Genomic DNA, 22132 nt, shown 5'->3' with positions numbered 1-22132 from the left:
AACACCTACTGAACATCCCAGAAGAAATGACCAAGACTCCTGGAGGTAGCTAGATACTGACGACTTAGGCTGGAGCAGAGCGGGTCTGTGTTTTGGCAAAAACACGTACAAAACAGACTACCGAAATCTTACTACCGAAGCTTGCCTGGACAGGAGTGAAAGGTGTAGCGCCACTGAAGGAATCCACTCGTGTCTACTTTCCACCAATTGCCCTCGCCTCGCATTCCTCACAAAGACTCGCGGCGCAGGCGGCCGGAAGTAGCCTTTCCCTCCCCGCTCGGCACAGAAGTTCCAGAACTTCCGTCCCTACCCGTCACCAGCTCCCAGTCAAGGGGGCTCAATACACAGCGATGCGTCTCTTCCTGTACAGCCACCAGGCAGACTGAAAGCGCACGGTGGGCAGCACCACCTTTAGCCCGCCAACCCACCACCCTCGTAAGCTCCAGGCCAGCCACCAACGTTGGAAGAATTGGGAAAAATCCACAGGGTTCGCCGAAGATACCGCGAGACTTCACAGGCCCGCCTCGGCCTTAGCGCGCCGGAAGCGGAAGTCAGGCCGTGGTCGGAGTCCGCCCAAAGTGGACCTGTTACCTTGGAGAGCTGAAGCGGTCCGGAGGTCCTGTGACGGTGTTCTGGCTCGGAGGTAGGTTTCCGTGAGCGTCCGGCCGGCGGAGTCCGGCCCGAGCGGGATAGATACAGCCCTGGGCTTGGGGGTGGGGGTGTCGCTCATTCGGGGCCGCGGGGAGGAGGGAACCGGGCGGACAGAGCTGAGTGGCCGGCGAGGTGTCCTCTGGCTCTGCCGTTACGAGACTAGACCCTTTGGCGAGACCGGAAGCCGCTTACTCATCGCGGCCTCCAGTTTCCCTCACATCTGGGGCCGAGGTGCTTCAGGAGCGCATCGGTCAAAGCCTTGATAGACAGGCGCTGGTGTGCTGTGAGAGAGGACTGAAAAAAGCAGTGGTTCTCAGTCCGTGTCTTCGTCGGTTAGTTCTCTGGGTTCATCTCCCAGGGCAGCGAAAGCCCATTCTGGGTAGTCATTTACAAGGTTAGTGGCCTGCAGCGAAAGTTCTGTGTGGTTTTATTTAGGGTCAAAAAACTAGTAGTCTTCGAGTACATATCTGAAAGGCTGTACCCTGTGTTTTCCAACAGAAAAGAACATACTTTGTGAAGTTGTTATTCATGCTCGAACTAGCTCATTGGTTTTGAGTAGCATCTTCTAGCTCTTCGGTGGCACTTTAAGCTCCAATTCCCTCTTTGGAATTAACGTTGCAAGTCTTTAGAGTACTTTTAATCCTACCACTTCATTAACCTTTATGGTTCCTGTCCCCACGACACACACCTTTTGAGGTTTTCTTTCAAGGGAGTCAAGTTTTGTTTTGTTTTTCTTCCCATAGATCTAAACAATCTAAACATTAAACGGTACAGCTGCTTCAAATCCCTGGGGTAAGTAAAGCTTGGATCAGTTAAAATTCTATTTAAATTTCATTCTCACCAGTAATTATAAAGATGATACACATTTGTTTGTTTGTGGGAGGGGGATCCTGGAAGAACGTTAGAATAGCACATTTGCCTTGGCTTATGATTTTTACCGCCCCTCTGGTTAGGTATGGGTCGTCTTTCTGGTGATTTCTGTGATTCCTATAGGAATCAAGGCACGCCTTTAATTTGCTGAATTTATTTTAAACCATACCCTGGATTTGAGAATTTGACATCTGTTTGCCAATCCCAGACACATTGGTATTTAATAAGACATACTGTAAGAGAGCAGAGGCCTGGAAGGTAAGACATGTAGATACTGTTTCTTGCATCCAAATAATAATCTTTAATTTTGTTGGGACAAGGGTAGTATTATAAATATTTGCATATGTTTTGAGGGATTTGGAGGAAAGAAAAACTAATGAAAAAGCTGTCTTCCAGCATCATATCTCTTTGACAAAAACTTTTTATTATAAACTGAAGTAATACAGGAAGAAAAATAATTTTAGGACATCAGATAAGGGAGATTTGGTTTTAAAGTTTTAGCATGATGTCACATATGCCCCAAATCATAGAACAGATTTTAGTGGTCTTGAGGCAAAGAACAGAAAGATGGGGTTTAGGTGAGGAAAGGTAGGGGATGGGGCTACATCAAGGAAGGACTGGAAATTGGGGGCTACCTTCAAAATACTGCTAGGGCTGCCTTCCAGGTCTTGGGTGAAGATGAAAAGAAGTGAACTCTTTCTCCCCTGGTTTCTCAAGGATTAGGCTGCTGCAGCCTAAGTCAAATCTTTTCTCAGAGGTAGAGGGCTCTCTGAAAATTTGGGTGAAGAAATACTGCTTCAAAAGTGAATCCATAATTGCCTGGAAAACCCAGCTGATACAGATTTCAGTTTTCATAGCCATTAGATAATATTTATAGTAGTTTTTTTCATATGTCACAGAACCTGGAATAAGAATATATTGAATACCATTATAAAGTAGTTACCCTAGACCTTAGTAGCTGTGTGTTTAAAGGCCTTTTTATTTGCCTTTCTGTTTTCATGTCTTTACTGTATTTACAGTCTTTCTCTTTATTGGCTCTTTTATTTTCCTACAAACAACTTCAAGTGTTGTAGCCTGGGGAAAAAAGAGGTAACCTTCCAATAACCCCTTAGCTACTGCCCTTTGTGTTTTGTCTCTGTTTCCAGCCAAGCCTCTTGAAAGCTTGGTCTTTAATCAGTGTAGATTTCTACTTCCTTACCTTCCAGTTATTTCTTAATTAATTGTAGTCCTGTTTTAATCCCTGATACTCTAATCACCTCCTAATGGCTAAATCCAATTAATTTTCTCTTCTTGGTTCTTCCTATTACCTTACGATTCAACACTGATGATATATTGATGATGATATATAACAACAATCATGATATATCGTTCATCTTTGTATCCCAGGCTCCTAGTTAACACAATGCCTGTACTATAGTAATCAAGAAGTACTGAATTGAATCTAGTCTATCTTAGGTTTAAAAGTACACAAGGACTTTTATGAATACCCTGCCTAAAAGTATTTACTTCTTGTTTTTCCACTATCTGGTGAAGATAGTGTTACTTAAAAAAAAAATTCTAATAGAAACATATTAAAAACTGTACAGAATTTCAGAATGACTGACACTTCTGAAGCTGTTCCAAATTTTGAAGAGATGTTTGCCAGTAGATTCACAGAAGATGACAAAGAGTACCAGGAATACCTGAAACGCCCTCCTGAGTCCCCTCCAATTGTTGAGGAATGGAATAGCAGAGCTGGTGGGAACCAAAGAAATAGAGGCAATCGGTATGTATTACTTCAGAACAGTAAATGCCAGTGGCTGATCTGGGAGAGGATAGCTTGAATCTGCTAGCCCACAAGGCCAGTGAGGGCAGGGATCAGTGTTTTTGTGCAGTGTGGTATACCGAGTGCCTAGTAACTGCTTGGCATACAGTAAGTGCCTGGTAAATACTTGCTTTTAATATTTTGTCAGCACCATATTTTTTTTCCCTTGCTATGCAATTGTGTGTGAGTGTGTTATAATGGTTTTTTAAAAAATATTCTTTCTCTGGACTAATATTTTATTTTCTCTGCAAATATGCTTTAAAAACCTAGTCTTTTACAAAACTTTTGCATTAAATTCCATAAAGAAGATATTGTTTTTGGTTTTACTTTAGAAAGAAGTTTATACAATGTAAATTACTTCTATTTGATACCTCAAAATAGATCAAAGGAATATTACCATACTGCTTTTGAACAATTGAATAGGTTTCAGAACCATCCTATTATTTGGGGTTTGGTGTTGTAGTCTACCTCTTCTCTGCAAAGTATTAAATATATCCAGTATAATACTGGATCTGAATCTCGGGAAAGTTTTGAATAACTAGTGCTATAACATTCTGTAGAGAAAAATGTTTTTTACTCTTTTGTATACTGAGTATTAGATTAAGAAATGAAATGCACCAGGATAGATTTGTCTTTTTTTTTTTTTTTTTAAGGGAAGTATAAAAATCTTTTTGTTTTGTTGTTGTAGGTTGCAAGATAACAGACAGTTTAGAGGTAGGGATAGCAGACGGGGGTGGCCAAGTGACAATCGATCCAATCAGTGGCATGGGCGATCCTGGGGTAACAATTACCCGCAGCACAGACAAGAACCTTACTACCCCCATCAATATGGACACTATGGTTACAACCAACGGCCTCCCTATGGCTACTACTGATAGAAATGTCAGCAGCTTTTAGTAAAACCATTTACTCTGTTAACATGATAAAAGTTTATGTTGTATTTTCTGTTGGTCATAGTTTTACATCTGATTGTAGAGAGTGGATTGATGTTTTGGAACTTGAGACTTTTTTAAAATTAGATCTTACTGGAGAGATACGATGGCTGCTGGAAATATCAATAAATACTCCCCTAAAAAGGTTGTGGATTATATTGCCTGACTTCTACCTCAGATTCTTCTTTATTTCATGACTTAATAGTGCTTTGAATGTTGTGAATTTTTTCCTTGTTTGACTTTCAGGAGTTCTTTGTTTTACACAGAAATAAAAATTTTACATAGAAAATGCTTGCTTTTACTTTGTAAGGTAAGGAAGTATCCCTGTACTCGGATGTGCTCATTCCTAATATTTTACAGAAGTAGTACAATCAGCTCCTAAATGCACAACTATGCTTACTTGTGATATATTGTACATAGTAGTTGAAAGGAAAACAGTTATAGTATATTTTGTTTGGCTTTTGTTATTATGTGACTGTGGTACTTTAATTACTCTGTAGGTATGAATCATCTTCACAATCGTTCTGGTCTCCTTTTAGAGGGATATCAAGAATAAACCTGTAAAATCAGGAAGGAATCATTCTCAGTTTCAATATCTTGATCTAGTGGTAGGTGGAATTAAGGCACACAGTAATTTTATACAAACTCTAAGGTTTCTTGCTAACTTAAACATACCAGGTCAGAATTCACGCATTATACAAAAGTTTAACCCTGCAATGTTCCCTTCCTTTTCAGTCATATGTAAATAATGCTGCATTTTGTATTTACTTTTATGGTATTTAATGTGGGTTGATTTTACAATGTTATGTTCACCTCCAAATGTGCACCTTTGCTGCTTCCCCTTTGTAAATCCAGTGATGCTGTAACTTCCTTTCAGAGTGATCATTGTATTTCACATCATTTTAATGGCCATTATAATGGTTTTACTCAAATAAAATACTTGTAAGTATTCTCTCTCAAATTTTGACAGGTAGCCCATTCACTAGAGATGAGCTTTTTGATTTTTTATTACTCTGTTCTCCTATCTGTTGAAAAAGGTTTATTTAGTGTAAGAATAATATTAAGTAAGAGTACAAGTTTCATCATAGGTCAAAGGTATTAAAAGGCAACTTCCTGAATCTGCCTTCTGCTGCCTTCTCTCTTAGCACTCCACTCTAGGCCGTTGAGGTTGACATCTCCAGGTACTACTTCTACATGCTCTGGATCCAACTCTCCCCTCCACCCCCACTTCCTGAAGAGCCATTCTTTCAGGTAACTATTTTATTAGAAAGGATTTGATAAACCAAGTACTCACACTCAGATGTAAATAAAATTTTAACAATAAGATAAGGGTTTTCTGTGTACCCTTGTAATTACATCAATAGGCAACAAGCCAGTGCTGGTACATTAAGATAGGCCTTGATACTACAGAATATTTAGCCCAGAGAGTTAACAATGGCTTGACTATACCCCAAGATCTTCTCTGAAAGCAGATGGGTTATTAAAAATATCTGTCAACTGATAAAGCACAGCCACTGACCAGCTGGGACAATAGCTGACCACAACTTTAGAGCAGGATCCTGGAGGCCCTCTGCTGTGCCAGCTGTTGACACTAATTAGATATCTGGATCCAAGGGACAGGGTTGGAGTGAGGGATGCCTCTCAGGAAGCTCAGAAGAAGAGTATTTTCTAACAGTATTTAAATATTTTAACACTGTAACAGTAGGGTACATATGGTCTGAGTATCAACTCTTCTTGAAAATATGAGAAGAGTCCTCCTTTTAACATGAGTTATTTCTGCATTCTGCATGAGTAATCTGTGTGGTGGTGGTTTTTCTTTTTTCTAAGCAACAGTCATTATCAGACTGCTCCCTGTGTGCTTAAAACCAGGAAGAAATAAAGGCATGGTTTCTGCTTCATGTGGGAGAGACAGAAAAGAACATCAAACCAACTTAAGGATCATTTAAAAGTGGAGAAGAAAGAATTAGAACTGTCAAATGGAATTAATCTCAAATAGGTAGTCTGTTGTAATAGCATATAGATTGAGCATAAGGAATCCTGGCTCCAAGATATCTGACCTTGAGAAAATCACTTAAACTTTGAGCTTATTTGCTCACCTGCAAAAATGGGGACAACACCTTCCCTTGTCACTCTCACAGGGTTATCATAAAAATAAGTGACCAAACATATGAGAGCTTGAGAACAGAAACTAAAGCTCGTGACCATTAAAACCCCAGTGGTACATAATTGGTGCTGCATAAACATTTGTTTAATCAATGGCAGGGAAGGATTTGATAAATTGTAAAGCATAGTGTTGATATAATAAAGTATGTAGAATAACTGATAGAAAATGAGGTAGGCAGCTTGAGAATTAAAGATTTGTGATTGTTTCCTTATGTGAATATTATATGAATTAGCAAAAGAATAAGACATTATATCCTTCAGAAAATAACAAACACTTCAAATATGGAAGAAAGGGGGAATTCCCTGCCGTTCCAAGTGATTAGGACTCGGCACTTTCACTGCTATGGCCTGGGTTCAACCCCTGACTGGGAGGCTAAGATCCTGTGGTGTGGCCAAAAAAAAAAAAGAAAAAAACAAATATGGAAGAAAGAAAGTTTATATAAAAGTTGAGCCAAAATTACTGGCATTTGCTGTTTGGAAATTGGCACTGACTTGAGAATGTTGAATGTTCATTATGGAACACATCAAATTAATATCCATTTGAGACAGATGCTAGAGACTTAGATAGAGAACTGTTGTTTTTTTTTCCTTGAGTGCTAGAAGGATTTGAGGTTATCCAGAGTGTAGTAACCTTGTGTCACTGCTCTAAGAATAGTTTTTAGGTTCTTGAAACCATATAGGAAAAAGACAGCCAGTAAGATCTCCAGCATGGTTTTGGTTTCCAAAGCTGCATTCCTTATAACATAATGCTCAACAGACAAGGATGTAATTTTCCCTTTGTATTTTATTCTCCTAAAGGAAAATATAGAACTTTATGACAGTATTAAGGGTAATGAAATGTCAGTTTTAAGTTCAGAATACCAAAAAGGAAAGAAATGATCTTCTACCCTGAAGATTACTGATATCACTGATTTTGAACTCTAATGAAAGCACTACACTTTGTTTCAGTTTTTAAAAATTTTTTTATACAGCAGGTTCTCATTAGTTATCTATTTTATACATATTAGTGTATATATGTCGATCCCAATCTCCCCAATTCATTCCTCCCCCGCCCCGCCCCGCTTTCCCCTCTTGGTGTCCATACGTTTGTTCTCTACATCTGTGTCTCTATTTCTGCCTTGCAAACCGGTTCATCTGTACCATTTTTCTAGATTCCTGTTTCACAGTTTTTTAACACCTTAAAAATTTTCCTAGACTTTGTATTCTGTTTGATTCACTCAACCTAAACAGATTTGGCTGTGTATGGAAATCTATGCTCTGGGCCTTTGACTTCTTTTGATTAGCACTATTGTTTATAGTGAAAGGGAATTTTTATTCTTTTTTTTTAAAGGCTATAATTCTTTTTTAAATTTATTTATTTTTTTTGGCTGCGTTGGGTCTTTGTTCCTGTGCACGGGCTTTCCCTGGTTGTGGTGAGCGGAGGCTACTCTTCCTTGTGATGCGCGGGCTTCTCGTTGCAGTGGCTTATCTTGTTGCAGAGCACGGACTCTAGGCGCGCGGGCTTCAGTAGTTGTGGTGTGCAGGCTCAGTATTTGTGGCTTGCAGTTTCTAGAGCGCAGGGTCTGTAGTTGTGGCGCACGGGCTTAGTTGCTCTGCGGCACGTGGGATCTTCCCGGACCAGGGCTCGAACCCGTGTCCCCTGCACTGGCAGGCGGATTCCTAACCACTGCGCCACCAGGGAAGCCTGGGAATTTTTATTCTTGTTAAGAAATGTAGGAAATAAATATTCCCAGCTTGAGGTGGCTTGTTGGATAACTTCAGTTAGCTGGAAATGTTACTTGTGAAAGCGTTTACTCTGGTAATGTTAGACAAATTGAGGTATTATATATAAACTATTCACTGAAAAGCTTGTTTGGGCTTTGTCTTTCAATGTCTTGTGTTTTAACCAAAGAAGCATATTTGATATATATATATAAATGGGAACTTTGAAATACATTAGGCTTTGGCTAATTCTGTGTGAAAAACCTAATTATATAGGTTACTCAGAGAATGTTTCCTCTATTTATAAGCTTAGGTATGCGTTTAAAATTCTCCAGTTTTTAATTTAGAATGAATTAAGACCAACAGCAGTACATATTCTTGACATTTGTAGAAATTAATGATGTTAATTTTTAGATTAATACTTAAGAATTCAGATATATTCAGATGTGACATTCTATTCTATCTAAATGGATATTTTCCTGGGTCCTGCTACATCAGATTATTTTGGAGCCAAATCAACAACTAGATTCAAGTAGTAGATTATACTATTGGACTCTAAGGTAGCCTTGAGAGCAAATATTTCCTCCTTTCTAGAGGTCTGACTGACCTCTACTGGGACCAGCTTTTGGGAGAAATAGGGATGGGAGCAGAGATCCCATGACCTGTGGAGATGGGGGGAGAGAGGGCCAGGCCGGCTCCATGGGTCTCAGTCAGTAGGGCTGCTGTATTAGGATATGCCAGGGCTTAAGAGGAAGTGACTGAAGCTGGTGTGACACAGCTGAGGCCCGCATGTGCCAGAGATACGTTTGTATCTGAGTAGCTTGTTATCAGTGCTGTCAGACTGGAAAACGGGATGAGCTGTGGATAATACCCCTCGGATTTTAAGATTTACAGGATGGCATGGGAGGAGGTTAACGAGGACAAGTCATCCTCATCAAAATTGCTAATATGTGATTTGACTGCCCCCTTGAAGGATTAAGTGAAAGCATTTGCATAAAGTACACATCACTGGGCTGGGCACATACTCAGTGCCCATTCAGTGTCAGGTTTGTGCCTCCCTAAGGAGAGTGGGGTACCTCTGGGCTGACTTGGGTGCAAAAAGTGCAGCTCAGATCTTTCACCAGTCTCCATGTGCTGATGGGCTAATTCAGTTGTTTTCATTCCTGTCCCTGAGGGATACAGAGAGCCCCACGTATTAATTACCGGTTAGATTTTCTCCGGGTTTCAGTGACTTCTCCTGAGACAGCTTCAGGGGACGATGTGATGATGATCTCATGGTTTTTTTCCACGGCCAGTGCCTTCAACTCCCTAAAGGATCACCAGCCTCTTTGTCTGAATCAGGTAAATAAAGCTGCTGTAATTGCTAAAGGCCAGAGCTTTCTCTTGTGTGTGTGTGTGTGTGTGTGTGTGTGTGTGTGTGTTTCTCATTTTAAAGTTTCCTTCACTATATGTTTTGTGTGTATACAAAATAATACTGTAAAAAGTAAAACTAGACAAATATGAATAATCTTCATCCAACCAGTGACTTTGGCTTGTTGTGAATGCTTCTGTCTCTTTCACCATGCCCACACAAATATATATATAAATTTGGTATATGCACGTTTTTCCTTTCCTACTAAAGTGAGGTTATATATATAAACCCACACACATATGTGTATATTATTCTTTGTTCACACAACATATTATAATAGGCATCACTCCAGGTCACTAGCTATAGATTAAAAATTAATGACTTAATTTTAATAACATGATATTGTATAGCATGGATATACCATTGATTATATGATCATTCTCCTATAGGTAGACACTTAGGTTGTTTCCTTTTTTGCCCGTACTTAACAATGCCATATTGCTTTTGTCCATATATCTTTTGAATGCTTTTATTTTATGTCTTCTGTGGGGTAGTCTCAAAAGTAGAATTGTTGGGTTAAAAAAACCTGTATTATTTCATTTTAATAAATGCTGCCACATTTTCTAAAGCATTGTAGCAATTTACATTCCCATCAGCAACATACGAGTATTCATGTATGTGTCTCCTCTCTCCCTATGACTTCAACGTTTTGTCTAGATGGCCACAGGCTTTTTTACTTTAGGAGAACTTTACTAGGTTGTGTTTCATTGTTGATGATCACTGTCAGTATTTCACCTAGGACACTGCACCTTTCATTATGTAAGTTTATCTTCTATTTCTCCAATGTTTTCTTTCTTTTTTGGGGGGGGGCCGCAATGCGCTGCATGTGGAACTTCCCTGACCAGGGATCGGACCCATGCCCCCTGCAGTGGAAGTGTGGCATCTTAACCACTGGACCACCGGGGAAGTCCTCCAATACTTTCTCGATTATATCTTTAAGTCTTTGTTCTTCTGTTCCATTTCTTTGGTTCTCTTCTCCAGTTATGCATGTGTTGGTTTTCCTTTGTCTGACTTCTGTATCTGTCATTTTCCTGTCTTTGCTCACCTTTCTCTAGCCTGCTCTCTAAACTCCATGTCATATATTCAGCCTCTTCTCTGTTGTGTTGTTCCCAGCAGGGCTTTTATTTCTATGATGCTTTTATTTTTTTACTTTAAAATTTGATTAGCCACATTTCAAGTGCTCAGGAGCCACATGTGGCTAGCAGCAAGTGTACTGGCAGCACAGTTCTAGAAGCAGACTAAAGGCTTGGAGTTCTGTTGACTTACTCCCTTATTCTCCACAGCGCTCCAATCCCCCAGGTATCTCTGGGGAAACCTAAGACTCTGAAACAATTCCAGAGACACTGTGATAGTAAAACCACATCATGGATGAGATGAGTTGCACGTAGAAATGCCCACAGACTCTGTACCTTGTGTTGCAAAGTTTGGGGATTCACCCCTGCCAAACTCTAATAAGGGGACTAGATGGACCCTGTGGCACACAGCTAGAATAGGATTATAAAATGCTGAAAACTTGTATCAGTTGAATTATAAGGATTATCTGAAAAAAGCCTATGTGAGCAGAGTTAGGTGGTCTTCTGGAGCCTGGAAAAAGGGAGCTCCTGTGCCATGAAGCATCAATATTCAGTGTTGTCCCAGGAGAGGGGCTGGTAAGATAAATATGTCTATCCCTGCAGCAGAAATGGGAGCTCTAGACAGTCATAGCTCCCTGCTTCTGGCCCCTAAGTTCCCTGGCTCTGACCCCAAGCTCTCCAAGCTTCAAATGATGACTGGCTTCTGGACGAGATTTCCCAAAGGGACACAAGGTGCTGAGGATCCCACTACACAGTCTATTTGGCAGGTACGTTCTTCACTCAATAAATTGGCATCCTTTTAGAAATTAATTCCTTGTTAATTTTCCAGCCCAATTCCATTTTCAAAAACACTGACTAAATGGGATTTCTGAAATTTGCAAAATTAAGGCACTCAGGACCTCGCTGGCTCCACCAAAGTACTGACCCGAGACTCCTGAGTACTCAGCCGGCCCTGGTTAATGCCACACTCTGGCCTATGCTAAACTCAAGGTATGAGGGGACTAAGTCTAAGGAATGTCTCTGAGAAGACTAGACAAGAAGGATAAGAGATTGTGACATTGGTAGTCAGGCACTACAGAAGGGATTTCCTAATAGTACTGCTCACTTCAAAAGGAATTAACAGTGCGTTCCTGTGTGCTTTTCTGCTACTGCATTATGGTGCCACCTCTTGGATACAAATTGAAAATCTAGCTTTAAAAATTTTTAGTCTCCAGTCACACGCATTAAAAAAATCTGAAGTGGGAGGCCATGATGGGTTCTAAAATTTATATTCTGCTTTAGAGTTAAGGAACTACTTAACCAAATCCCTAGAATCTGTAAGAGGGGGGATGCTGGTAGCCTGCAGCCCAGAAAAGAAGTGCCTCCTCAAGTGAGTTTTTAGCTGTTTGGAATTTTAAACAGTGCAAAGGTGCCACCTACATGCTCTGGTTCTCTCTCCATACCTAGCTGTCAGACAAGTGAGGAATGGCTCACAGGAATCAGGATTTCAAGTTCCCTGTTTCTGCCTCCAATTGTCAACATATAGTGTAGGCAAAGCAGTGTCTGGCAAGTAGCAGGCACCCAAGTTATTAAATTATTCTTAAATCATGTTTGCAGGAGTAATTATGTATTAAGGTGGGGAATGATAGATTACAGATGCAGTGCTAGAACATCACCACGACACTAGTCATCAGAGTTGGAAAAGTATCATTCAAACCTTGTTCATGGGCTGCCTGAAAGGCTGGACCCTCAGGACGGCACAGGATGAGAAAGGTCACTTCGTAGACCGTGTAAGTATTCACTTAAAGTTAACAGGGGTAGGCAGGGCTATAGTCATGTTATTAGACAACTGTTATAGGGGTTGGGGATTTTGTGTCCTTGTCCTAGGTCACTGGGCCTGTCTTAATATCCTTGGGGGAAGAATAGGGCCCAGCTGAAGAAAGCTGCATTAACTAAACTTCCACAGCAGCTCAAGGTGCCCAGGCCTTAGCTGTGATTGTTATTAATGGGGAACAGCCCTGTGTGGGTCAAGAGAGCATCAGACTGCTAAAGACAACCTCACTTGCTAAGGAAGAAAGGGAAACATGTCCTCAGACACAGCTGCTGAACTAGTTCCTACCTCTGCCAACAGTTTTTTGGTGACAAAGTAAGGATGTTCTTTTTAAAAAGATACTGTGTGTTTCTCAAAAGAAGTGATTAGGCAAAAAAGTCCCTGTTAAAATAATGGCCATTTTAAATGAAGTAAATAGATGATTGTGATGGGTATTTGTTGACTCCTATCCAGCATCCATTTCTCTTTCTCTAACTTTTCCCAATTTGTATTCAAGTATCTACCTCTCTCTGCTCACTCCTTTGCTTCCAAGTAGGCTGAGCCCATCCCCAGCTCTAGGATGGGGCTTGATTAGTCTAAAACAATTAGAGTAACTCTTCTCTTTTCTCTAGTCACTGGTTTAGGTAACCTGTGTTATAACATGGCATTCCCTGACAGTAGGGGCTGGTTTAGAAACTGTGTGTGACCTAATCTGGGCTGAGATACAAGAAGGAGCTGATTGACAGCTTTTGGAAAAGAAATACCACAGCTCTTCTTAGAGGCCTTTTTTTCTACTGGAGGGGGTGACAGGTGGACAAGAAGCCTGGAACTGCTGCCTTTTTGCCTCCATGGGGGAAACAGGCCTGAGGATGAAGCTGGCACTGCTGAAGTAAGTCAGGGGAAGGAAAGAAAGTGGGTCCTTTATGACATCACTGAGCTGCTGAGTCAATAACCTCTAAGTAAACCCTGCCTCTGGACTTTCCAGGTATGTGAGCTAATAAATCCCTTTATTGTTTGAGCCAGATGAGTTAGGTTTCTGTTACTTATCAAGGAAAGCATCCTAACAAACGATTCATGTATAAAGCACAAGTAAAATGCCTGTAGAGCACACACCAGAACAATGCTGGAAAAAAGAGAAAAGGTTCTGAAGCCAAGACCACGTAAAACAGAAGCACATTTGCAGGCAATGTGGCATAATGGCTTAGAAGAGAAGGCAGATGGGCATAACCCATGCTCTGCCCTTCATGTTTACTCTGATCTTGGATGAGCCACCTAACTTTGGTTGTCCTTGGTTCCTCTCAACAGAGTAAGCTGAACTAGATGAGTGGCTCCAGTTCTTTTACCATCCGTAATTTTTATTATTGGTCCTTTTTGTGGATTTTATATTTTTAAAGATTTTTGTCTGTCAATAGATTTTTCTCATGTACTTAGACAAAGTACACAACTGCAGATCGGCTCTTCTATCAGCAAAGGTAATCAGGTTAACTTATTCACCTTAACAAATTACTATAATTTGATTGAACATTTAAAAACAAGATATTTATTATTAGCTTTTGAAGTTCAATATAGATATGACTTCTGATAGGTTTTTACAGATACTGAAAATAGCTTCCAGATCTTCTATTTTCTTTTGAGGATCTTAGGAGATTCATAAGAACTACCAGATTTGATGACTGCAGTTACCATCCAAGGAGGAAGAAAATTCAGTGACTTCTCAAAAATGAAAATTAACATTAAATTACAAAAGTCTTTTTTTTTTTTTTTGGCTGCGTCTTGCATGGCTTGCGGAATCTTTAGTTCCCCAACCAGGGATTGAACCGGGGCCCTGGCAGTGAAAGCACCGAGTCTATTCTTATTTACTTTCTAACAAAATGGTCAAGAGAATTTTTAAAAAACACAGAAAAAAATTTTGCATTTTACATAATACATAATCATTTTAAAATACAAAGTGACACTATGAAGCAGTGACAGGTCTTCCTCTGTCACTTGTAAACCGGATTAGAAGGCCATCCCCAGAATTCCAGTAGTGCTGTGGAAATAATTTACAATTGGGATAAACTGCATTCAACTGGGAGCCAAGGGATCTAGGTTCTAGTTGCCATCTTGCACCATGTGATCCTGAATACACTCAAATTCTGGACGTCAGAAGCCCCATGACAAAATGAAAGGGGCTGAATCAGGTCATCTTAAATATCCTTTCCAGCTGTTATTTTGTAACACCATGAAATCAGAGTAACATGTCCCAAGCTGTTTGGGATCAGGGATTTTAGAACCTAAATTCAACATAACAGTACTTTTAACCTTCATACTTTTTTTGTGTGTCCTGTTCTTATTAAATATATGTGTATTTCCACATTCTGTGTCTTTAAATATATTTTCCTTTTTAACAGTCTTTTCAGCATTAGCAATAAAAGTTTCTCAAGGGTGTACTTTTCATTTCTTGCTTTTATTTCTTTTCAACTTGCTTTTTCAGTTTCTCCAAGATCTCTTCTGGAGTTGTGGAGGCCAAAAGCTTTACCACTTTTTCACGAGATTTACCACCCTGGACCAAAAGGAAAAAACAGTGTCAGGATAACACACTAAACTTTCTAATGCTATTAAGAGGCAGCAGACCTCAGTTGCTGAGGGGTTGTTACAAGTGGGCTGGTGTTTTCCTGACAGCTTAGTGCCCACTTTCTCCTAGCCATTTCTGGTCTAACCAAAGGCTGTCTCTTCGATTCCACCTTACTACAATATTTTTACAACTCTCCAGAGTTTTTAACCTTCATACATCAATTTCTGTAATAATAAAAGCTAGGCATTAAATTTTCAAAATGAATATGGAATCCAGATGTACAATATTCTGGTTTCAAGTAATACTTTTGTTTAAATTATTTTTTAAATTACCAAAACAAATATTGCAATTTTATATAAACTTTGTATAAAAATATTCCAAATGTAAAACAAATTGGTATTCTCTATACCGTTACACATTTCTGAAAATTCCGAACAAAAAGCAACCACGTATCCAAGTGCTATGATTCCACAACTGCTTAAGACAACTATAAAAAGGTAAACACCCTTTAAAGAAGGTAAATTTTGAGCAGGTATTTATCTAAATGGGTAGAAGCTGCACAGGTGGAAGAGTGGGGAGTCCCTTTCAGGCAAATGCCAGAGCACGTGCGCTGGAGAAAATCCGAAATGACCTGCCACAGGGGCGACGGTGAGGGAATGGCCTGATCAGATGGACGTTTAGGTACAGCCTACTAACCAATGACTCTGAGTGCCCGCTGGATCCTGGGTAGGAGCTACAGAGTATAGCACTGGAAAACAAGTAGAGCTTTAAGAAGTATAAACACGGGTGGTTCTTACTCCTACAGATTCTATTTCAGTTAAGTCTGGGGTGATGCCCAGGAACCTGTGTTCTAGAAATCATTTCCAGGTGATTTTGATATCCACTCCTAGTGCAAACCCACGGTATTAATGACTTCACATGAGTCCTCTCTCTTTCTAATAAGCTTCTAGTGAGTAAGGATAACACGGGGGACCAGGTATGCTTGATGAACTCACTAATGGAGATGACAAGAGGAACCATTTTAGATTTTTCTAGTATGGTGATGACTTGAGGGAAGAGACAAGCAAGATTAATCTGACAGAGCAGGTACAGGAATGAACTTAGGAGAAAATGCTGGAAATGATGGCAATTAAGGAATACAAGTATAGCGTGTGCACAGTCTGAAGGAGTGAGGCATTAGGAGTGAAGATTAGGAAGAATTCACAGATTTTAGTGATTAAATGATTATGAGCATTAAAAACAACTGGTTTTTCAATTATTTGGAAAAGAAAAAAATTGGTATTTTAAAAGTAATGACTGATGTACTCAGAGATGTTGAGAGAGAGAGAGACCTACCTTATCCAAAACCACATCACTCTTCCTGAGTTCTAAGACTTTGGAAAGATACCAACAAAGCTCAGCGTTCGCCTCTCCTTCTGTCGGAGGTGCTGCAATAGCTACACTCACAGCCTCGGCCGTCAAGTCTGGAATGAAAACAGTGTGGACCTGATCCTCATGGAGTTCTTTTTCTTCACGCAGTGAGCATATTTTGTAAAAGTGTTTGCATTTGTCTGGCATGTTGTAGGTTTTCAATTAATAACTGCTGAATGAAGAATGATTAATCACAGTTAAGGGAACATAAACATAAATATGCCTCTACCATTACAGAAATCCAGAGAAGAAAGCTGATTTTTACCCCACCCCACCCCACCCTGCTGACCAAAATGGGCCTACAGAGTCCTGGGCAATAACCTGGATTTAGGAGCTGGAAACTGCACTTGGTCTAACAGGAAGAGCCCAGGCAGGGAGTCAGCGGAGCTGGGCTTTAGCCCCGCAATGTCACCGAGGAAGTGGATTAACCAGGCAGCTCACGAAACTGTAGAGGGTTGTTTGGGGTCTCCTCATCAGGAAAATGGGAGCACTGGATTAGATTCACCTCTTATGTGAAATGTCTCTTTGATATTTTTAAAATGTAGTATTTAGGGCTTCCCTGGTGGTGCAGTGGTTGAGAGTCCGCCTGCCGATGCAGGGGACACGGGTTCGTGCCCCGGTCTGGGAGGATCCCACATGCCACGGAGCGGCTGGGCCTGTGAGCCATGGCCGCTGAGCCTGCACGTCCGGAGCCTGTGCTCCGCAACGGGAGCGGCCACAACAGGGAGAGGCCCGCGTACCGCAAAAAAAAAAAAAAAAAAAAAGTAGTATTTAGTTAGCATCTACACAGCGCTTACATACACTAATTTTAAGGACATACAAACATGTTTTAAGGGCTTTACAAATATTAACTTGTTTATTCCTATAATTTTATGAAGATATTAATACCTTTATTATCTCCATTTTACAAACGAGGAAATTGGAACCAAGAAGTAATGTGTCCAAGGTCACATGGCTAGAAAGTGGCATTGTGATTCACAAATAAATTTGAATTCATGCTTTGAAATCCAGGGACAATGAACACTGCTTTTTGAAGAGTGGTCCAGACTCCCTCATCAATACAGCCTTTATAAAGAGCAACGTGTCTGCAATCCTCCACTGTTATTTCTGAGAGAGAAGTATACACTCAAAGCAGTTTGCAAATGAGCTTGAGCTGGTCCTGCATCTGGGGTTACTTGGGCATTTCCACATGCTTAACATCTTGCCTGTGTAAACACGGCTACAGAATCCACAGGAATGAGATGGTAGAACAACCTTCCTCCTAGCCTGTCACTGATTCTATGATGCACAGTTTTTCACATTTTAATATCTTTGAAATCTTGATGTATCTTATAATAAATGGAAAAGAAAGTGTTTAGTTGATGTGGATTTTGTCTTACTGGTACATAAAGTACTTCTGCACCTTATAGATAGATGATGGCCAGTTAGATCTGATGAAACATGGTATTCCAACAGCAGTGTCCACAGTGACTACTTAGAAAATGCTGGCCAAGGAGGGTACAGCCAACAAATAGCCAAGCTAACATGGCCATCAACACAAACCGGGCCTAGCACCCCAATTTTGAGGTCTTGTTTTAAAAATTGGAATACAGTGCTTTAGCTTTAGTGGGTGAAAAAGACCGTTAAGATAACTCAGATCAAACTTTTTTCCCAGTCAGAAGCCTCCCCACCCCACCCAATCTCTCCTGAAGCCCCAGCATTTAAAACAAATGTAAACAGCTACTCAGGAGTCCTGTCTGCCAACCTCCCCTTTGCCCACCGCAGATTCTTGAGGCACCTTTTGGACTCCAGGGAATAGCTTAAAAGCTTCTAACTATCTCATCTGACAGATGAAAGAACTGGGCCCAGGAATATCTTGTAGAGTTTTGATTTGAAATAAGCTCACACAGGTGTTGATGATCAGGTTCACAGATCTGAGGTTTTCTCTCCCTCCTTGGACCAATGGTCATTTAAAAAATCAACCAAAACATCTTTCTCTGGCCAATGTTTCCACTTTTGGAATAGGACAAACTAAGAATCATCTAGGCTACACGTTTCTATCTATGTTCTTTCTAAAATACCTTTTTAAATTTTGAGGTATAATTGACACATAACAGGTGTACAACATAACGATTCGCAGTTTGTATTTTGAATTGATCACCACAGTAAATCCTGGTTCATAAAATACCATATTAAAAAGGACAATACACAGTGGTTTTTTCATCTAACTTGGTATGCTTTAAATACGGTATATTTGGATTTAAACACTAGATTACACCTTTACATTAGAATCCAGAATTTAAAAATGGAGAAACCTCTAACTGCAGGTGTGAAAAATATACTTGATCACACAGGATGAACTTCCAGCAAGCCAAGGCAAAGGGAGGATGGAGAGGAGACAAGTGGTTCATACAAGATTCCCTCCCCAGTGGCCAGGTATACCTGTCACAGCATTTTGTTTGGAACCAGGTTTGGCATGGATGGCTATGGTGACACAACCTTTGGGATCAACTGCCACAGGACCTGAGGGAGGAACTGGTCTCTCTGCTTCCTTGCTCTGGCTTTTACCCTAAAACGACAACAACAATCACACTACAACTTTACGGTTACAAAATACTTTCCCACACATTTGATCTTTCCATGATTCCTTTTCACCCTTAACCAAGACAAACTAGGCTAATGGGTCACGTCCAGGGAGTTCTGGCCACCCAGAATGGTCTTCCAGCAGCCTTCATGGCTCAAATCAATTCTTTCACGACGCCTTCCCATCAACCCCACAAAGTGCTTTTTTTCCTGCCTTGGAAGACCTGACTTAGAACTGGTTCCTGCTGTCGGCTTTGTATTTCCCATTCCTCAGGGAGCACCGATTATTCATTATTCATCTTTGTATCTCAAGCAGCACAAGTTAACAAACGTTTGTGAACAACCATGGCTGGACGGTGTATATCCATGTGTTCTGGGGGGAAGGGGAGGAGGAAGGAACAACAGTGGTATTTAAAGGACTACTGTGTGCCAGAAGCTGTACTCGGAACTTTCCACTGAACAAACATGGACTGCGCACCAAGGCAGTATGTAGGCAAACGAGATGTAAAGATGAGTAAGGACACATGGAGCTCAAGGAGCTAGGACTGCAGCGAGAGAGAAAGAACAAATAATCACTCTAATACACCGTGCTAGGAGCGCCGACCACACACGCACAGGGCATCACGGCGCAGAGAAAGGGAAGGCAGTCCCGCCTTGGGACACTGGGGAAGCTCCCGGCAGGAGACAGTCTTAGAGCCGGGTCTTAGGAACCGATTGGAGTCAGCCCTGCAGAGACGGTGGAAGGGAAGTGTGGGAGTGGTGCATTCTTGATGGAGGGGTGCGAAGACCAGCCAAGGGAAGGAAACAGAACGCTAACTAGAGCCTCCCAGGGAAGCACAGGCCGCACGGCGCTGCCGGAACACGAAGCGCGAGCCTGGAAGTGTGGGAGCGAGGCCGGCGGGGTCGGCAGCCACAGCTCAGGAACAGCCTCGCGCGCCGCCGGCCCGGGCCCTCCGACTTCCCCGGTGGGCGGCAGCGCAGCCGAGAAAGACGGGGAGCGGGAGGCCCGAAACTCAGAGACAACAAGCAGTTGGCGGAGCTTCTACCCACCCACGGGTCCCGCTTCTCTCCCGCGCTCCTCAACCAGTATTCCTGCGGCCCACCCTCCCACTGCCAAGGGACTTGCCACTGGCCTTGTTCACTGCACCAGCTTTCTTAGGCATCTCGGTGCCCACAGGGAGCCGGGCAGCAGCGCGAGCACCAGGTCCCGTCCCCAGCTGCCTCACCCCGCAGCCGAGCCGCAGCATCCACGCCAAGGAGGCGGCAGGAAAGGCGGCCCGACGCCGGAAGAGCCCTCTGCACCTGCGCACGCAGCGGGCGGGAGCGGCTTCTCTGGCCTGCGCCTCTGCTGTGGCACGAGGGCGACACCTTCCGGCTGGCGGGAGCAAGACCCCTCGTTCTTCCCGGACCTACGCGGGACCCTCGCCACCTAGAAAAGCGGCTCAGGAGACCGAGAGATGGGGAGCTGGGCTCTGGTCGAGTCGTGACCACCCCCCAACCCCCTCTGGTCTTGTTTCCTCATGGGAAGAAAGGATTGGAGTGAACGGCAAAGAGCGCACAGGGCCAGGTGTCTTCTCGCTGCTGCAGCCAACCAGCAGGTGCAGAGCCCCACGCTGCTTCCTATGGCCCTTAAGTGGATGTAGAGTATCCTGCTGCTTTAGCCTTTGGGTACCTTCCGTGTACTGATGGAGCATCTACCTTGTGCCAGGCGCTGAGGATGCCACAATGTAAAAGGAGAGGAAATATATTCTGATGTGCGAAGTGGCAAAAGATGAAACTGAAGAAGGCGGAGGCAAGATCAGAGTCATTGAAGGGTTTGAGGCAAAGGATTGGTAGAGTCACATTTGTTGTGATTAGAAAGATCACTGGCTGCAATGTGGCCAATAGAGGAATAGAGGTAGGGAGACCTCCCTCTTAAATGGAAGATGGTAGCCTGAACCAGAGTAGTAGCAGTGGGAATGGAGAACTGACAGCTGATCATTTCAAGCATACTCAAGAACTAGAATGATCGGAGCTTGGGGAATGACTGGATGTGGGAATGAGAGTGAAGAGTCAGGGAAGATGCCCAGGTTTGGGGCCCGAGGAGCAGGTTTGGGAGTCTGAGGTGAGTTGTTCAGTCCGGGACATAATGAGTTTGAGATAGCTGTGGGACACTAAGTAGAAATATTAAGGGGGTAACTGAATGTCTGTAACTGAAGCTTGAGAGATCTGGACTGATGATGGATTCTGGAGCCCTCTGAAAATAGATGGTAATTGAAGCCATGCACGTGGATGAGATAAAGATTCAGAGAGTGTGCAGAGCATGAGGGCCCAGGACAGAACCCTAAGAAAATGTAAAGAGAAGGCACCAAATGACATTGGCCAGATGTAGGAGTACGTAGCAGCCAAGAAAGGGTACTTCAAGAGGGAGTAGGCAACAGGGAGTAGTGCCACAGAGAAGGCATGTAAAACAGGAATGAGCGGTGTTAGTGACCTAGGTGCTAGCAGTTTCAGTGCAGAAGAGGAAAGAGATAGTATGTGTAGAAAATAATTCGATTTCACTGTGAAGGAGTAACTGGTATTGGAGGAGCACATGACGTTAAGATGTTTTTTTCTTTTTTAAACTGGAATAAGAATTAACCACATTTGAATATTCATAGGAATAAGCCAAGAAAGGAGACCTTACAACAGAGGGAGGAGGTGGGGTTCTGAGCACAGGTGGAGACTGACCTGTCTACAAGAAGCCTTACTCAGACACCCCTTCCTTCACAAGAGAAGGAAAAGTTTAGGTGCACATGTAGCTGTGTGTATAGGTTTGATGCGAAGAGCTGGAGTTCTTTCATTAGCTGAAGGAGAGGAGGTTGTTGAAGGTGTGAGAAGAGTGGAACAGATTTAAATACTCTGGAGAATGTCAAAGAGCTAACTGTTGAAACTCACTCTGCAACACTGATGGTCTAGCTGAACTTGGAGACCATGAAATCATGACCCCAGTCTTGTACAGTTATATCGTTTTGAAATGCCTGGACCCAGCAGCCAGGAAGTTGAAGATAAGGCAGACAACTGGTTTCATTCAGGTGGGTATGAGAGGGTTGAGGGTTACTGAAATGGTTAATGGTGATCAAAGATCAAAAGTGGAGAAGCAAAAAACCCAAAAGGTTGAAGGTGGAGTCTACTAGAGTAGGGAAGGAAGAGGGTTGACAGAAAGGACGGAGAGGTCAAGGGAATGGCAGTCT

The 22132-nt window shown here is 42.0% G+C and overlaps 2 protein-coding genes across 4 annotated transcripts; one reads left to right on the top strand and one right to left on the bottom strand.

Annotated features, from left to right (window-relative positions):
• Positions 1 to 258: 258 nt before the first annotated feature.
• Positions 259 to 4405, top strand: RAMAC (RNA guanine-7 methyltransferase activating subunit). 2 transcript variants are annotated; one of them, XM_022554498.3, is made up of 4 exons: positions 261 to 643; positions 1395 to 1443; positions 3108 to 3286; positions 4014 to 4405. In XM_022554498.3, the coding sequence occupies exons 3-4, from the start codon at positions 3117 to 3119 to the stop codon at positions 4198 to 4200; spliced, it is 357 nt and encodes a 118-aa protein (XP_022410206.2). In that variant the 5' UTR covers positions 261 to 643; positions 1395 to 1443; positions 3108 to 3116; the 3' UTR covers positions 4201 to 4405. The 2 variants fall into 2 exon arrangements, with proteins under 2 accessions (XP_089762843.1, XP_022410206.2); XM_089906717.1 differs by lacking the exon at positions 1395 to 1443 and having other exon boundaries at positions 259 to 643.
• On the bottom strand, positions 3953 to 20209 carry C2H15orf40 (chromosome 2 C15orf40 homolog). Of its 2 annotated transcripts, none has more exons than XM_022554496.3 (4): positions 20054 to 20209; positions 18780 to 18906; positions 16284 to 16411; positions 3953 to 14936 (listed from the first exon to the last, which is right to left on the bottom strand). In XM_022554496.3, exons 1-4 carry the CDS (start codon positions 20165 to 20167, stop codon positions 14841 to 14843), a joined length of 465 nt encoding a protein of 154 aa, XP_022410204.1. In that variant the 5' UTR covers positions 20168 to 20209; the 3' UTR covers positions 3953 to 14840. The 2 variants fall into 2 exon arrangements, with proteins under 2 accessions (XP_022410204.1, XP_089762842.1); XM_089906716.1 differs by having other exon boundaries at positions 20147 to 20182.
• Between the last annotated feature and the right edge of the window lie 1923 nt (positions 20210 to 22132).

Source organism: Delphinapterus leucas, chromosome 2 (genome assembly GCF_059928025.1).
Source record: "Delphinapterus leucas isolate spDelLeu-1000000601 "Yukka" chromosome 2, BTC_Dleu_Yukka2, whole genome shotgun sequence".
Lineage (NCBI taxonomy): Eukaryota > Metazoa > Chordata > Mammalia > Artiodactyla > Monodontidae > Delphinapterus > Delphinapterus leucas.
This window is presented reverse-complemented; position numbering and strand designations above follow the sequence as displayed.

Coding starts and splice junctions, on each gene's coding strand:
- RAMAC (XM_089906717.1), top strand. CDS start 3,117: ATGACTGACACTTCTGAAGCTGTTCCAAATTTTGAAGAGATGTTTGCC. Junction 3,287..4,013: donor CAAAGAAATAGAGGCAATCG/GTATGTATTACT, acceptor TTGTTGTTGTAG/GTTGCAAGATAACAGACAGT.
- C2H15orf40 (XM_022554496.3), bottom strand. CDS start 20,167: ATGCTGCGGCTCGGCTGCGGGGTGAGGCAGCTGGGGACGGGACCTGGT. Junction 16,412..18,779: donor CAAACAAAATGCTGTGACAG/GTATACCTGGCC, acceptor TTTTCATTCCAG/ACTTGACGGCCGAGGCTGTG. Junction 14,937..16,283: donor GTGATGTGGTTTTGGATAAG/GTAGGTCTCTCT, acceptor CTTTTGGTCCAG/GGTGGTAAATCTCGTGAAAA.